The sequence below is a fragment of the Pelecanus crispus genome, chromosome 11 (genome assembly GCF_030463565.1).
Source record: "Pelecanus crispus isolate bPelCri1 chromosome 11, bPelCri1.pri, whole genome shotgun sequence".
Taxonomy (NCBI): Eukaryota; Metazoa; Chordata; class Aves; order Pelecaniformes; family Pelecanidae; genus Pelecanus; species Pelecanus crispus.
This window is the reverse complement of record NC_134653.1, coordinates 36,668,229-36,687,864: the sequence shown is the minus strand read 5'-3', so window position 1 is coordinate 36,687,864 and position 19,636 is coordinate 36,668,229. Positions and strand designations below refer to the sequence as shown.

The 19,636-nt window shown below is 43.6% G+C and overlaps 1 protein-coding gene across 1 annotated transcript in view; it reads left to right on the top strand.

The window, feature by feature from the left end:
• GALNT9 (polypeptide N-acetylgalactosaminyltransferase 9) overlaps positions 1–19,636 on the top strand; it is a 157,912-nt gene that overhangs the window by 48,599 nt on the left and 89,677 nt on the right. Inside the window, exons 3-4 of the mRNA XM_075718751.1 lie at positions 6,496–6,662; positions 8,802–8,976. Coding sequence (XP_075574866.1) covers positions 6,496–6,662; positions 8,802–8,976 — 342 coding nt within the window. The remainder of the gene's footprint in view (positions 1–6,495; positions 6,663–8,801; positions 8,977–19,636) is intronic.

Genomic DNA, 19,636 nt, shown 5'->3' with positions numbered 1-19,636 from the left:
AGGGAATGCTGTCCTTGAGCTGCAAAACAGGAGGCGGAGGTAAGAGCAAGACTTGAACTCAAAAATTTACTGGGTTTTGTTTTTTGTTTTTTTTTTTTTTTTCTTCTGAATACAGCAGAAAAATCCATCCTTAATAGAAAGAGAATGTTATGGCATAATACAGTTAACACCTTCTACTGAGAAGGAGAATTAATTAGGAAGGAGCTGGAGCCCTCTGCCTGACAGACTCATGATCCATGAAGCTAATCAGTTTTGCAGCCTGTCATTGCTTTTGCCACAGACTGGTCAGCAGTTGAACCCCATGCTGGGGAAGGAGATCTTTGCGGCTCATCACGTTTTCACTGTTGTGCCAATACGGAACGAGAATGCAATGCCAGTTTATTTCTGCGTCTGAAAAATTACTGTTACATCTGGCACTAGCTGCATAGCCTCAGTGGTTTTCTGGAGAAAGAAATCAGGCATTGAACTAGCTACTAAATTTAGTGATTTAGCTGTCGTAAATCGTCTGTGCCTACGGAAGTCACAGCAGCATTTAGGTACTAAAAGGTAACCGTGTATGTAAGATTACTCTGAGCCTTCGGTTTAACTGGGTTCAAAACATGCATTGACCTGGTGATTTGTTAGCATTAATGAGCAAGGATTCAATAATCTTTTTAATATTTATCTTTGTCCTTTCATTGATCATGGACCCAATGAAGTGCTGTTCCGCCTCTTTCCCCTGCTGTGGCTATAAAACATGAACACAGACCATTCTGCAGCTTTCAAGGTATGGAGCATGTTGGGGTTTTTTTTGTGCTAGAACTGCAGAGGAGGTTTCTTCATGCCTAGCAATTTCATCAAGTTTGTGAAGGAGAGAAACCCACAGTCATCTCCATCCCAGTGGTTCATTGGAAAAACATATCTTGTATTAAATACTTTAAAGATTCATGAAGCAGCTTTAATTTTGTTTGCATTTCTTCCTGAAGGGTAAAGCTGTCAGAAATCTCTAAATGCATTGCCTAATCCATTTCCAAACTGAGTATATTAAGGTCTGCAAGCAAAACTCATTTTTGGAGTTTAGCAAGTATGCAGACAAGAGAAAGAGAGTAGAAAAGATTTTTTTTCTTTCCTTGGTAATGCACTGAACTGGCTGTAGCATCAGCCCTTCACAAAAAATAGTGCAGCTCAAATGGACTGTAAGACCAGATCTGATAAAAAGAGCGCTTTGCACGTTTCCATTGGATCAGTTACAAATAGAGTAAATACAGCTATCAAAGAATGAAGGTCCAGACAAAAGAAAATTTCCTTCCCTTTATTGTCTACAAGCTCAAGGGCTGCCATGAGCAGGCTCACATGCAGCTGAGAAGCTTTTGTTTTCTTATTGTCCCAGTTTCTAATCTATGACCTTCTTTGGGTTAGTAGATGATTTTTTTCCCCAAGGTTCTGGTCTGCCAGCTGAAGAGCCTTTCCTGTTTTCTTATGCCTGCATAGACGGCGCTCACAATTGGGCTCAGGGGGCTGGCTGGGAAATGTTCGTTTAAGGAACTGGTTCAGTGCAAGGGAAAAAATGAGTGAAAATCATCTCCAGAGTAAAGAAAAATGATCTGACATCAAGCCACGTACAAAGGAAATACCTCTGGGTTGCCAGCCAGGCTCTGCAGTGGCCAATACAGAGCAAGAACACTCAAAGACTCTTTGCAAGACAACAGCAGGATGCCTCAGGTTTGATGCTTGGCATGTCGTATGAAGGTGCCTGAAGGACTGTTTCACGTATCAGGTCTAATCCATCCTCAGCTGGTCTGCGGAAATGATTAGCCATGGCATCGTCAGTCTTTGCTTGGAATCGCTAGTCCTAAATGCATCCAGCGGCGTGTTTCTCTACAGCACACCTCTGCCCTGGAGAGAGGCACTGCTGCTCGTGCAGACCTGAAGTCCTTTGCTGGTTGCACACTGTAAGACCTGATGACAGTTCATCATACTAATTTAGAATCACAGAAATATTAAATGTGAGCTATGCCTGGCCAGCTTAGACCGTTGTTAGCTACCCCAGAGGTCAAATATATGCTCTAAGATCTTCCCGAACTCAGTAGCGTTAGACAGATGTTAATGAGGCCAAGACTCGGCTATCAATTACTGTAATTGTCCTCCCTCAGCCAGTTGCCACAGTTCATAATGTGATCAGACCTAGTGCAGAGACATGGAGACCATGGTGGTACCCAGCTCCGTTCCCTGGCACAGTGCTGGTGCTGTGGGCTCCCCGGGCAGGGCAGCCAAGCCTGCGCTCCCTGAGCCCCGAGCAGGGCTGCTTAAACACCCCGGCACTTTACTGCACAGTGCCAGGGCTGCCAGACATGGATGATTTCTTAATTTCTTACCAAAGGCCTTTTGGTGGTCAGGTTGAAGTGTATGAGGGTGTGCCTTGCTAGGACACCTTCGTACAGTTTGATGTCTTCACCTTCTGGTTACTTTTCTTCTCAAAATAAATAATAGAAGTGACTAGTCTCATGTTAAGCTCCTCCATCATTAGCTCATAGATTTCTTGCCCCATGCTTCCCTCTGTTTCCAGGTTGCTGCTCCAAGCGTTTTCTGAGAGGATGCCCTACACCTTATTGACAGTCAATAGGCTTGTTATGGCCTTGCTTTCCCTGGAACTTCTCCGGAATAACCTCTCTCCTGCTGCCATACTCCAGGACCCAAATCAAGGGCTGCACCAAGGAGGACTTCACGTGTCCTCCTGACACTCTGACTTTCTCAGCCCTGCATACAGGCACACGTGACTGAACGTTCCATTGCACTGCGCGCGGTTTGTTGTCAGCATCCTGTCGGGAATGAAACTGTAGAGGTGTCGTAACGTGATGGATGTGCTGCGATGGCAGAGCATCCTTGCGTGTGACTTGCTAATGTCACTATTTGGCTCCGAGTGTCAATTGCTGGTTAGAGTTTGTTGGAATGAAGTATTAACTGTAGATTGCTGCGGCTGGTATCTAATTGCAGAAAGCATTGGGAAGCACTTGGGCGACAATTCAACAAAGCACTTAAGCACCCACTGATTTGTAAGGAAAGGCCCCTTGGCTGGGATTGCTCGTGCTCTCAGACGTCATCAGAAGTGTTTGTTAGTGCGCTAGTTCTGGCTGGGGTAGAGTTAATTCTCTTCACAGTAACTAGCACGGGGCTATGTTTTGGATTTGTGCTGGGAACAGTGCTGCTAACACCGGGGTGTTTTCGTTGTTGCTGAGCAGTGCTGACACAGCGCCAAGGCCGTTTCTGCTCCTCACCCCACCCCAGCAGCGAGCAGGCCGGGGGGCACAAGGAGCTGGGAGGGACACGGCCAGGACAGCTGAGCCCAGCTGCCCCCAGGGATGTCCCACACCGCACGGCGTCACGCTCAGCACAGAGCTGGGGGAAGGAGGAGGAAGGGGGGGACGTTGGGAGCGATGGCGTTTGTCTGCCCAAGGCACCGTTACGCGGGATGGAGCCCTGCTTTCCTGGGATGGCTGAGCACCTGCCTGCCCACAGGAAGTAGGGAATGAATCCCTTGTTTTGCTTTGCTTGTGTGCGCGGCTTTTGCTTTGCCAATGAAACTGTCTTTATCTCAACCCATGCGTTTCCTTACTTTTACCCTTCCCATTCTCGCCCCCATCCCACCGGTGGGGAGCGAGCGGCAGTGTGGGTCTTAGTTGCCGGCTGGGGTTAAAGCATGACAGTGAGTGGACCAGTACTTTCTCCTGACTACCTCAGCACATCCATCTCATTTTCTGAAGTGACTTAAGGAGTTGGGAGTTCAAGGCTGACTGGAAGTCTGCAGGAAATAAACTCCTAAATCACTGCTGTACTTTGAAAAGTCTACTCAGCTGGACAGCTTCTTTTGCTGTTCTTCATCCTTGCTGTAATAAATAAAATTATGACGGCTTTAAACTACTGCTAAATTGTGAGGTTTGCCTTTGCTTATCTAGATGTTCCTGTTGCAGTGGGGTTACCCAAGTTATTCTAGTATGTAATGGTTGGAGCGCTCTTTCCAAATGCAGACATAATGCAGTTTCTCAACTATGTCTTGCTAACAAAGAAAGGGGAGAACTGGCAGAAGGAGGGGTGCAGTGAGAAGTGATAGGAATGACTTAACCCAAGTGGGATAACGAATTCAAAACAGCCTTTTATCTAAAGCAGTCCATGATGCCCACAATGTAAGTAATCATTGAGAACCACGGTGTGAAAAGTCTTGCGAATCAGTGAGACCATGGAGTAACACTTAGGATAATAATTGATTTAATATGACAAAGAACAAATAAATCAAAAGTGGAGGTTATGGTTTAGGTGTGCTGGTTTTAAAGCTTGAATTAGAAGTAGCCATTTTCTCAGAATGTAAGTGGGAGGATGGAGGAAAAGCGCTGGAGATTAGTCCTACTCAACCTTTCCCTCTGGACAGGAACCTGTGGCTGGGTGCTGAGGTGTTTCATTCCACTTACCAATAAACCAAATACTTTTTACTCCAGAAAAGTTCAGCAAAATGTCTTCATCAGAAGATAAAGGAAGCCCAGCCTAATCCACTGTGGTCTTGTACTATTTCAGTGGTTCCCTGCCTTTTCTTAGACAAAATACTTTGGTCCTTCCACACGTGCCTCTCTGCTTCTGACATTTGCGTTCATCCTACCTGTCCTTTGACTGCTTGTCCCTCTACATTGCAAATGCTGCTTTGACTGTCCTCTCGTTCTCACTGCGCTTCTTCCTCCTTCTCTTCTTCTGCCACAGCCTCCTTGCTGTCTCCAGACTTCGGCTACATGGCTTCTTTGCTTCCCGTCTTTCCTGCTAGCTCTGCGTGCTGATGCAGGACCCCACCAGGACGCATGGCCTGGGGTGGGCTCACTCCTCTACCCCACTCCCACCAGCAATGCACCCGCTCCCTGCGTACCAGTCCAATTTATCGAGATGCAATTTGCTATGTCCTGCTGATACAAGTGAGGCTCTGAAGCAAATTGCTGTCAGATCAAAGTCGTCCCTCATCAAGGGGAATCTTGCAAGGTCCATGTTTTTAGCTGATGGCTCTTCCCTGTTAGTGAAGTATTCCTGATGGACTTCTTTGATATGTTGGTATGGTCAAGAGGAAAATCACATTCAAAAAGAAATTCAAAAAGGAGGCTGTGTCAGAGCATTCACACCTCCTGTAAATCTCTGTCCTTGTTCCAGGTTTATTTTTAGCTTGTGTAAGAATGCTGCTTAGCCAGAAGTGTTACACAGTGGTCCGCTGTATGGTACAGACCACCAGCAAGCTGCTAGTAAGTGGCTATGGTACCGCTGTAATCCATGACGAGTACTCAGGTCTCTGAGCAAAGAGTGCTGGGATGAGCAGGAACTGTGAATAATTGCACTTTACTAGAAGTCAAAACTGATTTCCAGAGGTTACCCAACAGTCAAGCATTTGTCGCCCTCCCCATCCCCGTGACTGCTGATAGTGGGGGAAAAAAGGGATTGTTATGCTAAAGTAATGAGCAAAGAGGTCAGAAAGTTTGATAAGAGCAGGAAAAGTCATTTCCTGTGATATCATTAGCAGTATTTTAGGGAGCAGGTTCAGTAATTGCTATGGTAATTCTGAATGGCTTTTGACTGCGAGAGCACATAGGTAATTTTTTAAAGTTAGCATCTTTGCTAGTGGGAAAGAATTCCACTAAAATAAGGCAGTATTGTGTTACAGAAGGGCACGGGCTGGGGGCTTGGGAAGCAGAGGCTCTACTCTGTGTTGTGTGACTTCTCCAGGCTTTGGTTTTTCTTCTCAAAATGGTTTATGGTCACATATATGCATCAGTGAGCAAGCACAAAAGGAAATTGTGAATCTCAGGATGTAGCTGCCTACCAAGGTGACGTCTCAGATGGAGCAGATCTGTTGTGCACATATTTCAGCAAGTGCGTGCCTGTACAACAAACGTCATGCATTTGTTATTGCTGCACAAACTGCAAAATCAGAAAGGGTGGCAAGTGCTCTTTGTGGGGGCAAATGCAACATTTGCTTGAGTGGATCCTGGGTTTAGACGTATCAGACCTAATTATGAGTTAACAGCAGACCTTCTGATGGTTCCCCTGGGAGCACAGGCAGGCTACAGTACTGTGGGCCTTCTCCAGGTTGTTTTTGAGCAAAGTCATTGATATTCCTTTGCTTTTCAAGAGATGCTTTTAACCTTCCAGAGAATGAGAGCCGCTACAAGTCTGTGTGCATGCACACTTGGTTTTCACTGTGTGGATGGGAAGTTTGCTGGTCCTAGCTATGTTGCTTCTTTTGAGCTTTTATCACATCTTACTCTACCTTTAATTGGTTTAGTGGTGGACTTGGTAGTGTTAGGTTACTGGTTGGACTGGACGATCTCAAAGGTCTTTTGCAACCTAAACGATTCTATTATTCTTTGGGGTTAGAAAGAGCAAAGCCTGCAAGTCCCTATATGCTGGAGAGCAATGAGGAGAGGGCACTCTTCGGAGTATTTTACCTCTCCGTGGCTACCTGGGTTTTAATTGTTCCTTTCTTCTCTCCAGGTGCAAACAGATGACCTACCCAGATGACCTGCCCCAGATCTCTGTGGTCTTTATATTTGTAAACGAGGCACTCTCTGTCATCCTGCGCTCCGTGCACAGTGTTGTGAATCACACCCCATCGCACTTGCTCAAGGAGATCATTCTGGTGGATGACAACAGTGACAATGGTGAACATACCTAGCTTTTCCTCTAAGTAGTGTATCCTCTGGGGCTAATGGACACGAAATGTAAATCAAAGGGGTTTGGTCACTACTGGCTGAAATGCTTTGGTTTTTAATGTTGGGATGAAACAGCACTGAGTCATTCTGCATTTAAACAGCCGGGGGAGGAAGGTCATACGTGCAACAACTGATTTACGGCTAATAAGCTAGATCATAAGTTGGTGTAAATTAACGTACCTCTTTGAAGTCAGTAGAATTTACCAGAGCTTCGGTTGTTTGTTGATGAAAGGGTTGATTGAGCCACTTGCACAAAGCTGTGAGTAAATATTAACTATCTGTATAATAAATAAACACTAAGTGGATAGACCTGGCTGATTTCATTGAAATCCTCACAGGATGAATGATATTTGTATAGGCTATAATATAGAAATGACACTTTTCTCCAAATTTTCAGATCTAGAGGAATATCATCATTAATAGACTAAATGTTTAAATTCTGCTTCCAAGGAAAAATGAGGCCACAGATTCTCCTTAAAGATAGTTTCCACTCTTTTACATGGCAGCACACTCTGCTTCTTCATGATTTAAACAGTTGTTGATAATATCAGATTTGGGGTCTGATGGGGTTTTGGGGTTGTTTTTTGAGGTAGGGAGTAAAGTAGACTATGAGAATGAAACAGAATGGGCACGAAGCACATGCAACTTTCAGGTCATCTGGTTCATTAATGTAAAAATACCACTTCTGTTACAGCAATTGAAACTCAAAATATTGGGGAGCATATAGGGTGCTACTGGGCAACATGTTTCACAGGATGGTTGGGTTTGGAGAACTTTCAGGATACAGGTGACTACCAGTGGTGTGTTTTAAGCTGTTACCCCTTAGACTTTTAGAACCGTTGCAGCTTCTCAAATTACATTTGTTAAAATAAGGCTTAAGTTTAGCATTTCCTTTACAGACCAACAGCTTTAAATCTTTCAGTTTGAAGTTGCTGTTCCTCCTCAAGATCCCCAAAGAGAAAGGAGGGTTGAGAGAACAAATCACTGTAACAAAAATAAGTTCCCAAACTTATAGGTTTAAGAAACCTTTTGTCCAATTCTGCTTTCAGTTACGACAGTCTAACCTATGGAGTAATTATGTGAGATTGCAAAGTGTTTGAGTCGATATAATACAGAGGAGAATTGGACTCATTGTTTCTCAGTGAGCTCTTATATGGCTTTTCTCTGTCATTCTTCTAGATAACTGGAGATTTATCAGGTCTTTGATTCCCATGATAATGATTCTGCTGTGTAATATAGATCAGAAGAATGAGGCTTCTAATGTCCTGGAAGCTTCTACTAGTTTTCCTAATAAATACATTTGAGTAAAAGCCTCATTATGAATAAGTTGCAGTGTAAATGAATTACCAAACTAGATTGATTTTAAAAAATACAGAGACCATTTTGGTAATTTGCCTGTTTATAGGCCTATTGAAATGAAGCTGAATAAAGGAGTGAATGAGTTCTGCTCCATCTGTGGTTGAATGCCTGAAAATGAACAAAAGAGAAGACGTCTATTTGAAATCTTCAATATCCATTTAGTTCAACGGGGAAGAAGCCTGGTATTGAGAAGTCTTAATTATATTTAAGGGAAACCCCTTAAAAGTAAGGGAAATTAATTCTGATCTGAATTAGGTCTTGACCCAAAATCCATTGAGGTTATTTTTCAAACTCTTACTGAACAGCATAAATCAGAAAAAGAAAAAAATCACCAGTCTCCGATGTTACACTGGTGTAAGGTCAGAATTGCTCCTCCAGCGGCCAGTTGTAACCTAATGCAAATTGTCAGAGAATTGGAATAGTAATTACTTAAAAGTATTTAGACGAACTACCTCTTCAAAACAATACTCAAATCCACCAGGCCACGTTAAACCTGTGCAAGTCTAACGGTAACTGCTCTGACGTGTAGAGAATTTCTGTGAGCTGATACCCCTGGAACTGATCCATGCCACAGCTGCGGTACTTGGTTTGTATTTGTGAGATGGACTAAGGGTTTAGGAATATTCAAGGATTTCTTTCCCCTCCTGTTGCAGAATAAATCAAAGTAAAACATGACGTTGCTGGGCTTCTCTCATTCTGAATATTTGTGTGGGTTTTTTTGTCCTGCAGTTGAGCTAAAATTTAATCTGGACCAGTATGTCAATAAAAGATACCCAGGTCTGGTGAAAATAGTGCGCAATAACAAACGAGAAGGACTGATTCGAGCCAGAATCCAAGGCTGGAAAGCAGCAACCTCTCCTGTCGTCGGATTCTTTGATGCTCACGTTGAATTCAACATTGGCTGGTAAGTTGTTGGCTATTCCCACGGGGAGAGCAGCACTGTTCTGCTGTGCCCGATGGCTCAAAGGCTGTGAAAGGGATTTGCTTGGCAACAGGGAAGCTGCAAAACCGTGGGGATGAGATGGCTGTAGGCTGGCATTATCGCATTATCGGTTACTTTTGAATAATAATCTTGATTATTGCAACATTGCCGACAGTCTTCTGCAGTGGCTGCAAGATCCATAAAAAAGCTGTCGTGCCTGCTCTAGTACAGCTCAGTGGAGAGAGAAGGAACTGAAACCACAATGAATACGAAAGCTCCAAAGCAGCCAAATGGGGAGACACCATTAAGGAGGCTCTGGGCTGGAGGCAGATGCATGCTTTCAAGCACTTCTTTTAATCTCCTTGTCATTTTCTACCATTTCTTCTTAGAAACTTGAATACCAATCTCATTTCCTCATAAATTTTCTTGCATTTACATTTGAGGGAAACGTTGAATTATTTCCTGCATTTTTAATGGGGCTTGAAATTAGCACGCCTCTCCTCATCCCCGCTGTTTTGCAAGGTTGCAGTTACTGACTGTGGCAAGCACAGTTTTGGGCCTAATGGGGCAGATCTGCAGTTGGAGTAAATCTTTGTAGCACCACTTACTGGCCAATATTTGGCATTACGGGAAGTCAGGACTGAAGGAACTGATGTGTACTGTCAGCTGAAAAAGGGCTGCTGGGACCTTCGGTATGTAAAGTTGTGTATTTTCCGAAGACAGGCTGGTATTTGATAATGATGATGCAGCGCTGTGGTGGAGCTGATTATGCTCTGCAGTTCTGGGAGATATCCCCAAATTAAAACTAAAAATAGCCGTACCTACAACCAGAGAGAAACTTAATTGCAAAGGAGTGCAGTGTTTATTTTTACATGTTCAGGAATATCTTTATAAAATGGGAGATGCAATAAAATAAGTCTTGTAGTGCACCTGGTTTATGTTCACCCCGTTTTTTTCCCCAGGACGATGAAAGACTACAATAGCAGGTGCAGTAATTTTCTAGAAGCTTACAAGCTGGTTCAATATACTTATTTACTTTTAAAGCAACTAGATCTTTCAAATCATTGCAAATGTTCATGTAAGGTATCATCAGCTACTGGACAGAATCAGGGACTAGGGAGAGCATGCTCTGGGTGCTGATCCTGGTGCTTGTCCTGCCCAAGCTGCAGTTTTCTGCGCCTTGCGGAGAATTTTGTTATCAGTTCTATAAAGGACATTGAGCTCTTACTGATGTACTCTACCCAGAGAAGCTAAGCAGTGGTGTCAGTAAGCAGGGAAAGGGCTTGTGCTTGCTTTTGTGTGTGTTTGGTTTGGGTTTTTTTCAACCTTACTGCTTTGCATTAATGTCAGAAAGGGTTGAAATCAGCATAGCAAGAACCTGGACTACTCAGTAAATGAGAGTGTGTGTGTATATCCGAGATAATATATTATTATTATATAATATTCTGGAGCACTGGTCCAGAGGAGCAGCTGAGGGAGCTGGGGGTGTTCAGCCTGGAGAAGAGGAGGCTGAGGGGAGACCTCATCGCTCTGCAGCTCCTGACAGGAGGGGGTAGCGAGGTGGGTGTTGGGCTCTTCTCCCATGCAGTTAGCGATAGGACAAGAGGAAATGGGCTCAAGCCGTGCCAGGGGAGGTTTAGATTGGATATTAGGAGAAATTTCTTCACAGAAAGGGTGGTCAAGCATTGGAACAGGCTGCCCAGAGAGGTGGGGGAGTCCTCATCCCTGGAAGTGTTCAAAAAATGGGTAGATGTGGCACTTGGGGACATGGTTTAGTCTAGTCTGCCCTTGATTGGTTTAGAGTGGAGTTGGTAGTGTAGGTTAATGGTTGGACTGGGTGATCTTAAAGGTCTTTTCCAACCTAAACGACTCTATGATTCTTCTACCTGTTTCCTCCTAGTTTTAATTCCATCCACCTGTGCGCACGCAGTTGCCTGTCATCTCAATTTTCATCTCATCTTCTTTTACAAGGAGGGACTGGAAGTCCTTCCATCTGGACTGCATTATTTTTTTTCCCAACAGGTTAACATTACCCCCTACTCCATAACCCTATAAACTTGGTAGTCATGCGGGAGTATCTTGTTAAAGTACTGCTGTCCTGTTCTCCCCCTAGGTCTCATCTTGCATGAATATTTCCCCCCATTTTCAATGTGTATTCATGTATTCAGAGGCCACATGGATTGCTCCCACTCAAAGCTGTCTGTGGATTATTTGTGAGGCAATTAAAAAGAAGCCAATTCCTTTAGCACAGAAAAGAGCATTAGCTTTCCATTTGGTTTGTGTTCCATCTAAAAGTCAAGTACCTGCAGTGCAATTTTAGTCTTCCAATCTATGGCTGCTTTACCTGCCTAATCAGTTGGCAGATTAATTCATAAAGAATCAGAGAAGGACTTTATCACTTCCTCATGAAATATGCAGGACTTTGACAACAAGAAAACTTTTCTTTAAACAATAGTTGCCCCATTTATGGGTGAGCTTTTGCCTTGTATTGCACTATAGCATTTTACAGGCTCACACAGCATTGCTCTCCAGGGATGCTTCTTCTAAACTAAAGTACAATCTGGTAGGATATAAAAAAAATACTCTACAGCCCGGCAGGTCAAAGTAACTATTGAATTATTTATTTTGCTGTGCTTAATTGCTGCTTTTTTGCTTCTCAGGTGTTGAAATGTATTAGTGCAGAGCAGAGATTTTCTATTGACCTGTTCCCCTTAAGGCTTTTGATAGCATAAGCCCATTCTGCTGCTGTGAGAGCAGAAGTGGAGGGGACTAGCTGAAAGGGGGGGGCATTACTATTAATTCTCAAATGGAATTTTAAATTAAAATTACATGGTAATGTATGTGTACAGTTCATACATAAAATTCTACCTGTCCTGCAGTAGAACCTTGTCTGGTTTTAATGGTTGCTTAATGTCAATAGAAGCCAGCATCTAGAGCCAGCAACCCAGCAGAACCAAAAGGTATGAAAAGCTCCTGTACATTCCTCTCTGAGGGTGTATTTAAGCCTGCGTAGTTCTGTTTTCCCCTCAGTCCTCTGAAGTTTTCAGCATTCCTGCTCTGACTTTTGTATTAGGTCCTCCCACTGTGCGTTAAGCAACACACGGTAACGCTGAGCACAGACTGTTGCATCCTGGCTGTGTTGCAGAAGATGTAGAGCATTATATAGACTCCTGTCTTCGAGAGATGGGAAAGAATAACGTGGCAAGGAGAAGAAAACTTCACTACGTTATAACTGAGAACAGGAAAGAGAGACAGCAGGGACGGGGTGTTAATTCTTTGGGTGAGAAAAAGGACACGTTGAGTGAAGGAGAGCAGAAATCAGTAAGTGAAATGCAGAGACCACAATATGTTAGCAGCCATAAAGAGGGTGCTAGAAGCCATAAAAGAAGACATAATAGCAGAGTATTATACTTGCTTTCTATCTTAGGAATTGCTTTTGCTCCAGTCGCAGAGGTAGTATCAGAGCACTGAGTTATGCAGTACTGTAGTAATTAAAATTTTGCCAGACAAAGGGGAAGTATCAATAAAGAAGCCATGGAGTAAAAGGATTTCATCAAAAGATTTCAACATTCCAGAGAGACAGAAGCAGCCTGATAGGAGAAAGAGGACCTGAGATAGAAGCCGAGTATCCATCAGACTGTGTCACACACAGCCCGTCATTATGGTTTATCCCTGAAGTGGGCAGTGTTTTAAAAATACAGAAAACTGGCATTTTAATGAACTGAGAAGAAGAGCTAAAGGTCAAGATCCCCAGGTCTATGGATAATACTTTGCAGATGCTATTTTATACTGCAATATGTAGTGCAATTTGCTATAGTGGCCGTAAGCAATGGATTCTTGAGAAAGTGTGTGAAGGAGAAAGGAAGTTGATTTCCTCCTAATCTTCTACTGGCTTTGGTTATCCCAAGTACTCTATAACAGACACACGGTTATGCTTTTGTAGGGCAAAGCCACAAGGTCTTCGCTCCCCTGAAAGTTCCCTCGTTAATATTTCCATGCGATGCACTGGAAGCCAAAGTCTACCAGCAGGTAAACTCCCCGTCCCCCCTGTTCAAGCTCAGGTGGCTCTTTGGGGACCTGGCAAGGTCCTTTCATTCTAGTGAGAGGATGAAGGTGAGGGTGAAAGTACGTTTGCAGTCCTACTCGTGTGCAGTCCCTCCCCTCTGGAGGGTCCACGCCTATGGCTCCTGCTCAGGACATGGTACCAGCACCCCCGGTACCGTGCAGAGTTTGACCTGGGAAGTTTTATTATGTTTATTATATTATGCCAACGCAAAGGAAAGGACATGCGCTTATCAAGGGAGTTTTTCCTCGTCTAAAGCCTCTACCATCACTTAGGATCAATTTGGTAACTTAACGGAATACATGTTTTAGGTAGCAAAAGTGAACCAATATTATCTGAGTGAAGAGGGAAGCGTGCAACACAAGCCATGTGGGCCTTTCAGATTTATTGGGCAGCGCCAGCTTACATACAGAGGACATGCCAGAAAAGTAACTTCAACTATTCATCTACCTACACAACCTAGAGTGTTCATTGAAGCATCCTCATCGCTTTGCAGCGGTGCAGAAAAGAGCTATTCAGATTTGGCAGCCAAAGAGCTGATCTTTAACTCTGCAGCAGGCGTTTATGCCGCGTTCGCTCCATTCTGGCTGGGGGCTGCAGGTCTGAAACCTCCAGCACACAGGAATGCTGATAGAGATGTCAGGTAGAACAGATGGGGAATTTCTCTCTCCTCTTAGAGACCCAGGAAGGGAGTATGAAATTTATTTTTTTTAGTTCTTTGAACACTTATTTACAGGAAAGGCATTCTGCATGAAATATTCCTCAGCTGGCCTCAGTGAAGAATTACGTATGTCAGTAGATCTGCTTGTCTGCATCTGATAAATGTATAGTCAGTGAAATGTGAGGTAGCGTATAAAATCACATGCAAAATAAGCTTTCAGTTTACACAGATTTTTTTCTTACATTTCTGTGTTAAGTTTTTACTTCATGGTACCTGACAGTGGTACAGTCAGAGTAAAATATGGTGATAAACCCACTGAGCTATAAAATCTACACGAGACCGTGTTGTCTTTCACTTCTAAGGACTCTTCCTTAAGTCCTTGCAAGGAAAAAAAAAAGAAATTCTGATTTGTGAAAGGTGGGGGAAGGTTGGATTTTTTAATGTTAGTCCCTCATTTTTTATTGGAGTAAAAATTAGAATAGTGGTGGTGGAGAGCAAAAAATGACATGTTTATCTCAAAGGAACGCAGAGATTAGGGTACTTGGGTAGCTGGTTGGGACAGGGCGGAATTTAAGAGAGACATTCCCCAATGCAATTCCTGTCATTTTTGGACAAATTCAGAAAAAGTGACATTTTGTGGGGTCAGGGGAGGGGAAAGGAGTTATTGACAAATGCTTAGTACAGTCATTCTAATTAAGAACTGAAAAGTATTCTGGGTCCACCCGTCAGATGATGCATGTTAGCAAAGCATCCCTGAAGTTGTGAAATCCGTTGAAATAGAAGAGTTGGACAGCGGAGGATCTGGCCTGCGCCATGGAACAGGCTGCCCAGAGAGGTGGTGGAGTCCCCATCCCTGGAAGCATTCAAAAAACGGGCAGAGGTGGCACTTGGGGACATGGTTTAGTCTAGTCTACCCTTGATTGGTTTAGTGTGGACTTGGTAGTGTAGGTTAATGGTTGGACTGGATGATCTTAAAGGGCTTTTCCAACCTAAACGATTCGATGATTCTATGTGTGTGGTTTCTCTTGCGTGTGTGTCCAGTTTTGGGCCCCTGAGTACAAGAAGGACTTTGAGGTGCTGGAGCGTGTCCAGAGAAGGGCAACGGAGCTGGGGAAGGGTCTGGAGCACAGGGCTGGTGGGGAGCGGCTGAGGGAGCTGGGGGTGTTCAGCCTGGAGAAGAGGAGGCTGAGGGGAGACCTGATTGCTCTCTACAACTCCTGACAGGAGGGGGCAGGGAGGGGGGTGTTGGGCTCTTCTCCCAAGTAGTTAGCGATAGGATGAGAGGAAATGGGCTCAAGCTGCGCCAGGGGAGGTTTAGATTGGATATTAGGAAAAATTTCTTCACGGAAAGGGTGGTCAAGCATTGGAACAGGCTGCCCAGAGGGGTGGTGGAGTCCCCATCCCTGGAGGGATTTAAAAGACATGGAGATGCGGTGCTCAGGGACATGGTTCAGTGGTGGACTTGGTAGTGTAGGTTAACGGTTGGACTGGATGATCTTAAAGGTCTTTTCCAACCTAAATGATTCTGTGATTCTCTTAGATTATATGCGTTTATTCCTGTGTTGTGCCTTTTTAAAGGTCTGCTTGAAGTCAGCAGGTGTTTTTACATATTTAAAAAGGTGAATTATATAATCATGTGTGCTGAGGAGCTCATTACTAACTTGTTTTTGTCTGGAAGAAGCTGTTCTTTTTAGTGTTGTGAAAAATCAGACTTCTCCATTGGCGTGAACTCTCTGGCAATCTGATAAGGATGTAAGACAGCATACAAGTTTTGTTTGCTGTGGTTTCCCGTGGGGTTTGAGCTGCTCTGAATCAGCCCGTATTAAATACAGAATGCATATATGTTCAGAGATAGACTTGCAGTGGCATTAGAGAAGCCCGTGTGATCACAGTATGACACCTGCCTTTGCTCTCAATGTTCTTACAGGCTTATTCTATACTGTGGGTTAAATTCTGCCGTCCAGCTCTTTTCCTAACTCTAACATTTATCTTGGGAGCAATTACTCTTTGAGGCCCACAGTAGTGGCATTGTTGGAGCTCCCACTTGAAGTCATGATGGGTGCTCAACACCTTGGAAAATCCAGTGTTAATCCAGAAACTGACCCACTGGCAGGCAAAAGCATTAAATGTACGAAACGCGTGTGCTGTGTTTAGTGATATGCTCAACAGTCTGACAAATCAACACGTCCTTTTGTTGTGAATGTGCTCCTGATCAGAGATTCCTTCCACAAAGTCCCCAGGAGAGTTTCTGTAAGGAGGAGTCACTTACCAAGGCACCTGCTGTGGATGTTCCTCCCAGCACATCCTTGTGCCTGAGAGAAGCCCACCAAAATCTTGGGACAGCTGTATGCTTTGTGGAGTTTCAACCAAGCACTGTCAGTCGCGGGGCTGAGTCCTGGGAATGAGATTTCAGCAGTGTGTTACCGTATTTCTGGAACTGTCTCAGAGAAATAAAACCCAAGTGAAAAGACCCTTTAGCCTAGTGGAGTCTATAGGAGAACTAAATTTACTGTCCTTTCTCCTCTGGCTTTAACCATTCACCAGCACTCAGAGTGAGAGGACAACACTGGCAAATATATATTTTTAGAGAGGATAGAAGGGAAGAACTTCTTATGTCACTCAAATTCCAGCCCAAATTGTCTGCTTGTTTTTTATGAGGTGGAAAAAAGAACTGGATGATGTCAAGCGCTACCTTTAAAGCTGAATCTTTTGATTATATTTAGTTTACCGAAATCCATCATGTCTATGAATATGCCTGGGAGAATTTTTCCTCTTGCTCCAGTAAATAACTTGTGAACAATATGTGCTACTCTGTGACCATAAAGTATGTTGACGCAGATACAAGGAACCTAATATTTTTGCATCTGTGAAAAATAGAGATGAATCTCAAAATTCACATCTGGCTTATGTACCTAATCAGGCAGGTGGCCATGTGGAAAGGAAATACTCAAACAACTTATTGCAGCTCATCAGCATAGCATGTTGAACATACTTGGACTTCAGCAACCTCTTCCACTCTGTCCTTTTAGTGCTGGGAGCTGCCAGGAGCACCTGGCTTCTGCAGGTGCACAGTGGAAAAAACAAGACAAGGGGGAAAAGGAAAAAAAAAAAAAAGGGAAAGAACATTGGTGTCTGTAAAGAGGATGAGTAAATCTACATAATAATGCAGCAGATTAAAATTAGGAAAAAAATTAGAAATTACTAGGAGAGATTTAATCATAATCCTTTCAAAAACCTGAAGCAATTAGGCAAGCCAGAATTACCAGCAAAGTTGACAAAGGATTTGATGAATGTGCAGCTCAGCTTACAGAGACAAAGACACTGTGTAAGTCCATTGAGCCTAATAGAGCTACGCCGTGGCTGGACTTTGCTAGCAATGAATAGCAAGAAACAAACCCACATATTTCATGGGTTACCTAAGATAAGCAACATAAACACAGTCCATTACCCAGTCCTGTTCAATCTTACAGTCCTTCTTCATTGGCCATTACCTAGGCATCTTGGCAGGCAGAAAAATAGAGCACAACAGTGTCGGTGGTGCAGAGGGCATTGGCAGAATCTGGGATTTGAACATTCCTGTTGGTCTCGCTGAGGTGAGCTCGGGCTTGGCGTCTGAATACCCCACTGCTATTTCTGCTCTCCCTGACCGGGCAAGACGAGCTGGGAAATCTCACAGCTGTGCAATGTTTAATGAAAAGGCTTTCCGTTCTGAGTTTTGTTAAGTAACAGAGCACAACTCTGCGCTGGATTTTCTCTTTCCATCTGTGACTCAGAGCCAGCTCTCTCACCTGTGGGTGTGAACATATTTTGGAAGTTAGATAAATGTGCAGTCTGTCCAGATACTGAACCTTTCCTGTTCCTAATACCTGTGGGGATGTGACTTCCACACATGCGGTTATAGACAGAGGAAGAAAGTCACCTCCGCTGGGGCGGATGGGAGGTTGAGAAAATGAAGTTCCAGCAGTTGCTTTCATACTAATTCACTCTGTAACCTTGGCATGGCATTTTACTTCATGTCTAACCTGAGGGTAGAGATATCAACACTTGTTGAAGTAGTAATCTTCAACATTTACATTTCTTGAGTGCAGGGGACTGAAACAGAGCTTCCATCAAGTAGACGGCTTTCAGATGCCTCAGATTTTGTGAACGTTCAAAATCTGAGATTTCTAATTAGTAGATTGATAGAGATTAATGAAATTTCATCATGTATTTTGATCCAACTCTTGTATTACACTCCAGAGAGCCCTCCTTGTGCCACTCAGATGCAAAGCACCAAGGCAGGTGGTAATAAATGTAAGCCATACAACTGGAAAAACACAGGAATTCAGTCAACTGTAGAGTGACGGGAAGAGTTTGGTGACAGCAGCACCAGAGCTGGGAATGGATTGTTCTTGTTATGAGGAAAATGAGGACCCAGATTAGCATATCCGAGACACAAGTATCAGATGAACACAATCACAAATATGACTGAGGGCTGAAAATCAGAGTGACTGTTAAATACTTTCTTCACATTCTTTCTCTAACCGTTATTGGAGATACACTTCAACAGTCCAATTTTAAGCTGTGTTGCAAAGTAGCAGGCTAAATTCCCTTTATATTCAAAATAGGCTCCTCTGGAACATTATTAATCTCACCCATTTTCAGTGTCTACATTATTATGAGGAGCATCTTACTATAAAAGTGCCAGCCTCTGCCTCTCTCTGCTGAGAATGAAAGTTTGAGGCAATTACCTTGGATGTGGGGGGTCTGTTGCAGGCATCTGATGTTAAGGGAGAAGAATTCCTTATCTCTTTTAGCGTTTTCATTACACAATCTCAATCTACCCTTTGTAGTAAAATACTTGCAAAATGAGCACACAAGGAGGAACTGTAGAAGGAACGTGAAAACTTCTGGACATTTTTAAGTAAGATGGTTAAATGGTCTTGCTTTGTATCAACATAAGCATTCCAGTAATTGAGGACTTGAGAATTTGGTGACCAAAGAACTCTAAGCAAGAGAGATAAAAATAGCTTTAAAAAATCTCAGTCTTTCTTTGCTTGTCAAAGACCTATTTCCAGCATCAGGTGGTAGTGAGTAAGAGTGACAGAATTTCTTACAAAGGAAACCCATTTACAGATTTCTGCTTCAGAAGGCATGCAGTTTTCCTGCTTTGCAGGGCAGAGCTGGCAAATCAGACCCAAACATAATAAATCTGTGCACACTATGGGAGTCACTGGGTGCCGCTGTGTCCTGCAGTGTGCACCAGATCTCACTGGAGGATGTAAACCCTCTGCTCTGTCACTTCCCCACTGCGCCAAATCTGTTGAAGCGATGCCCAAGGGCTTCAGGAGTGGGCCACCTCCCAGGGAGCTGTTTGGTTCTTTTGGGAACTTGGAGTCAGTTTTGTCATGAGGTTTCTGCTGCAAGTGCTCCGCATGGACACTGACCTGCTCCAAGGTCATTTTTGTTCTCCGCAACCTCAAAGAATCATGGAATCGTTTAGGTTGGAAAAGACCTTTAAGATCATCCAGTCCAACCATTAACCTACACTACCAAGTCTACTCTAAACCAATCAAGATTCTTCTTCCAGTCAAACAGTGAGTGTCCCGTCATTAGGGACATCTCTACCTGTTGTTTGGTATTTTGAAAGTCTTTGTTTCAGAGGCCAGAAGGGAGTGGGAGAGCCTCCTGCTGATATTGTGCACAGGGGTTATTGTGCGCAGCCGTGCATGGGGGCACCTGATTCGTGATGCGAGAGGGGTGTCCGGCTGACACCTCCATCGTGCTGCTGTATTTTCTTCTGCTGCCTCTAGGCTGAAAAGCAAAGATAACGTTATGGAAAGAACAAAGCAGATTCATCTTTTCTGCGTTCTTCCCTGCTTTAGTGGAGTTGCAAGAGTTTTTCTGCCGTCCACCCCCTGGTTTTTAAAACAGTTAAT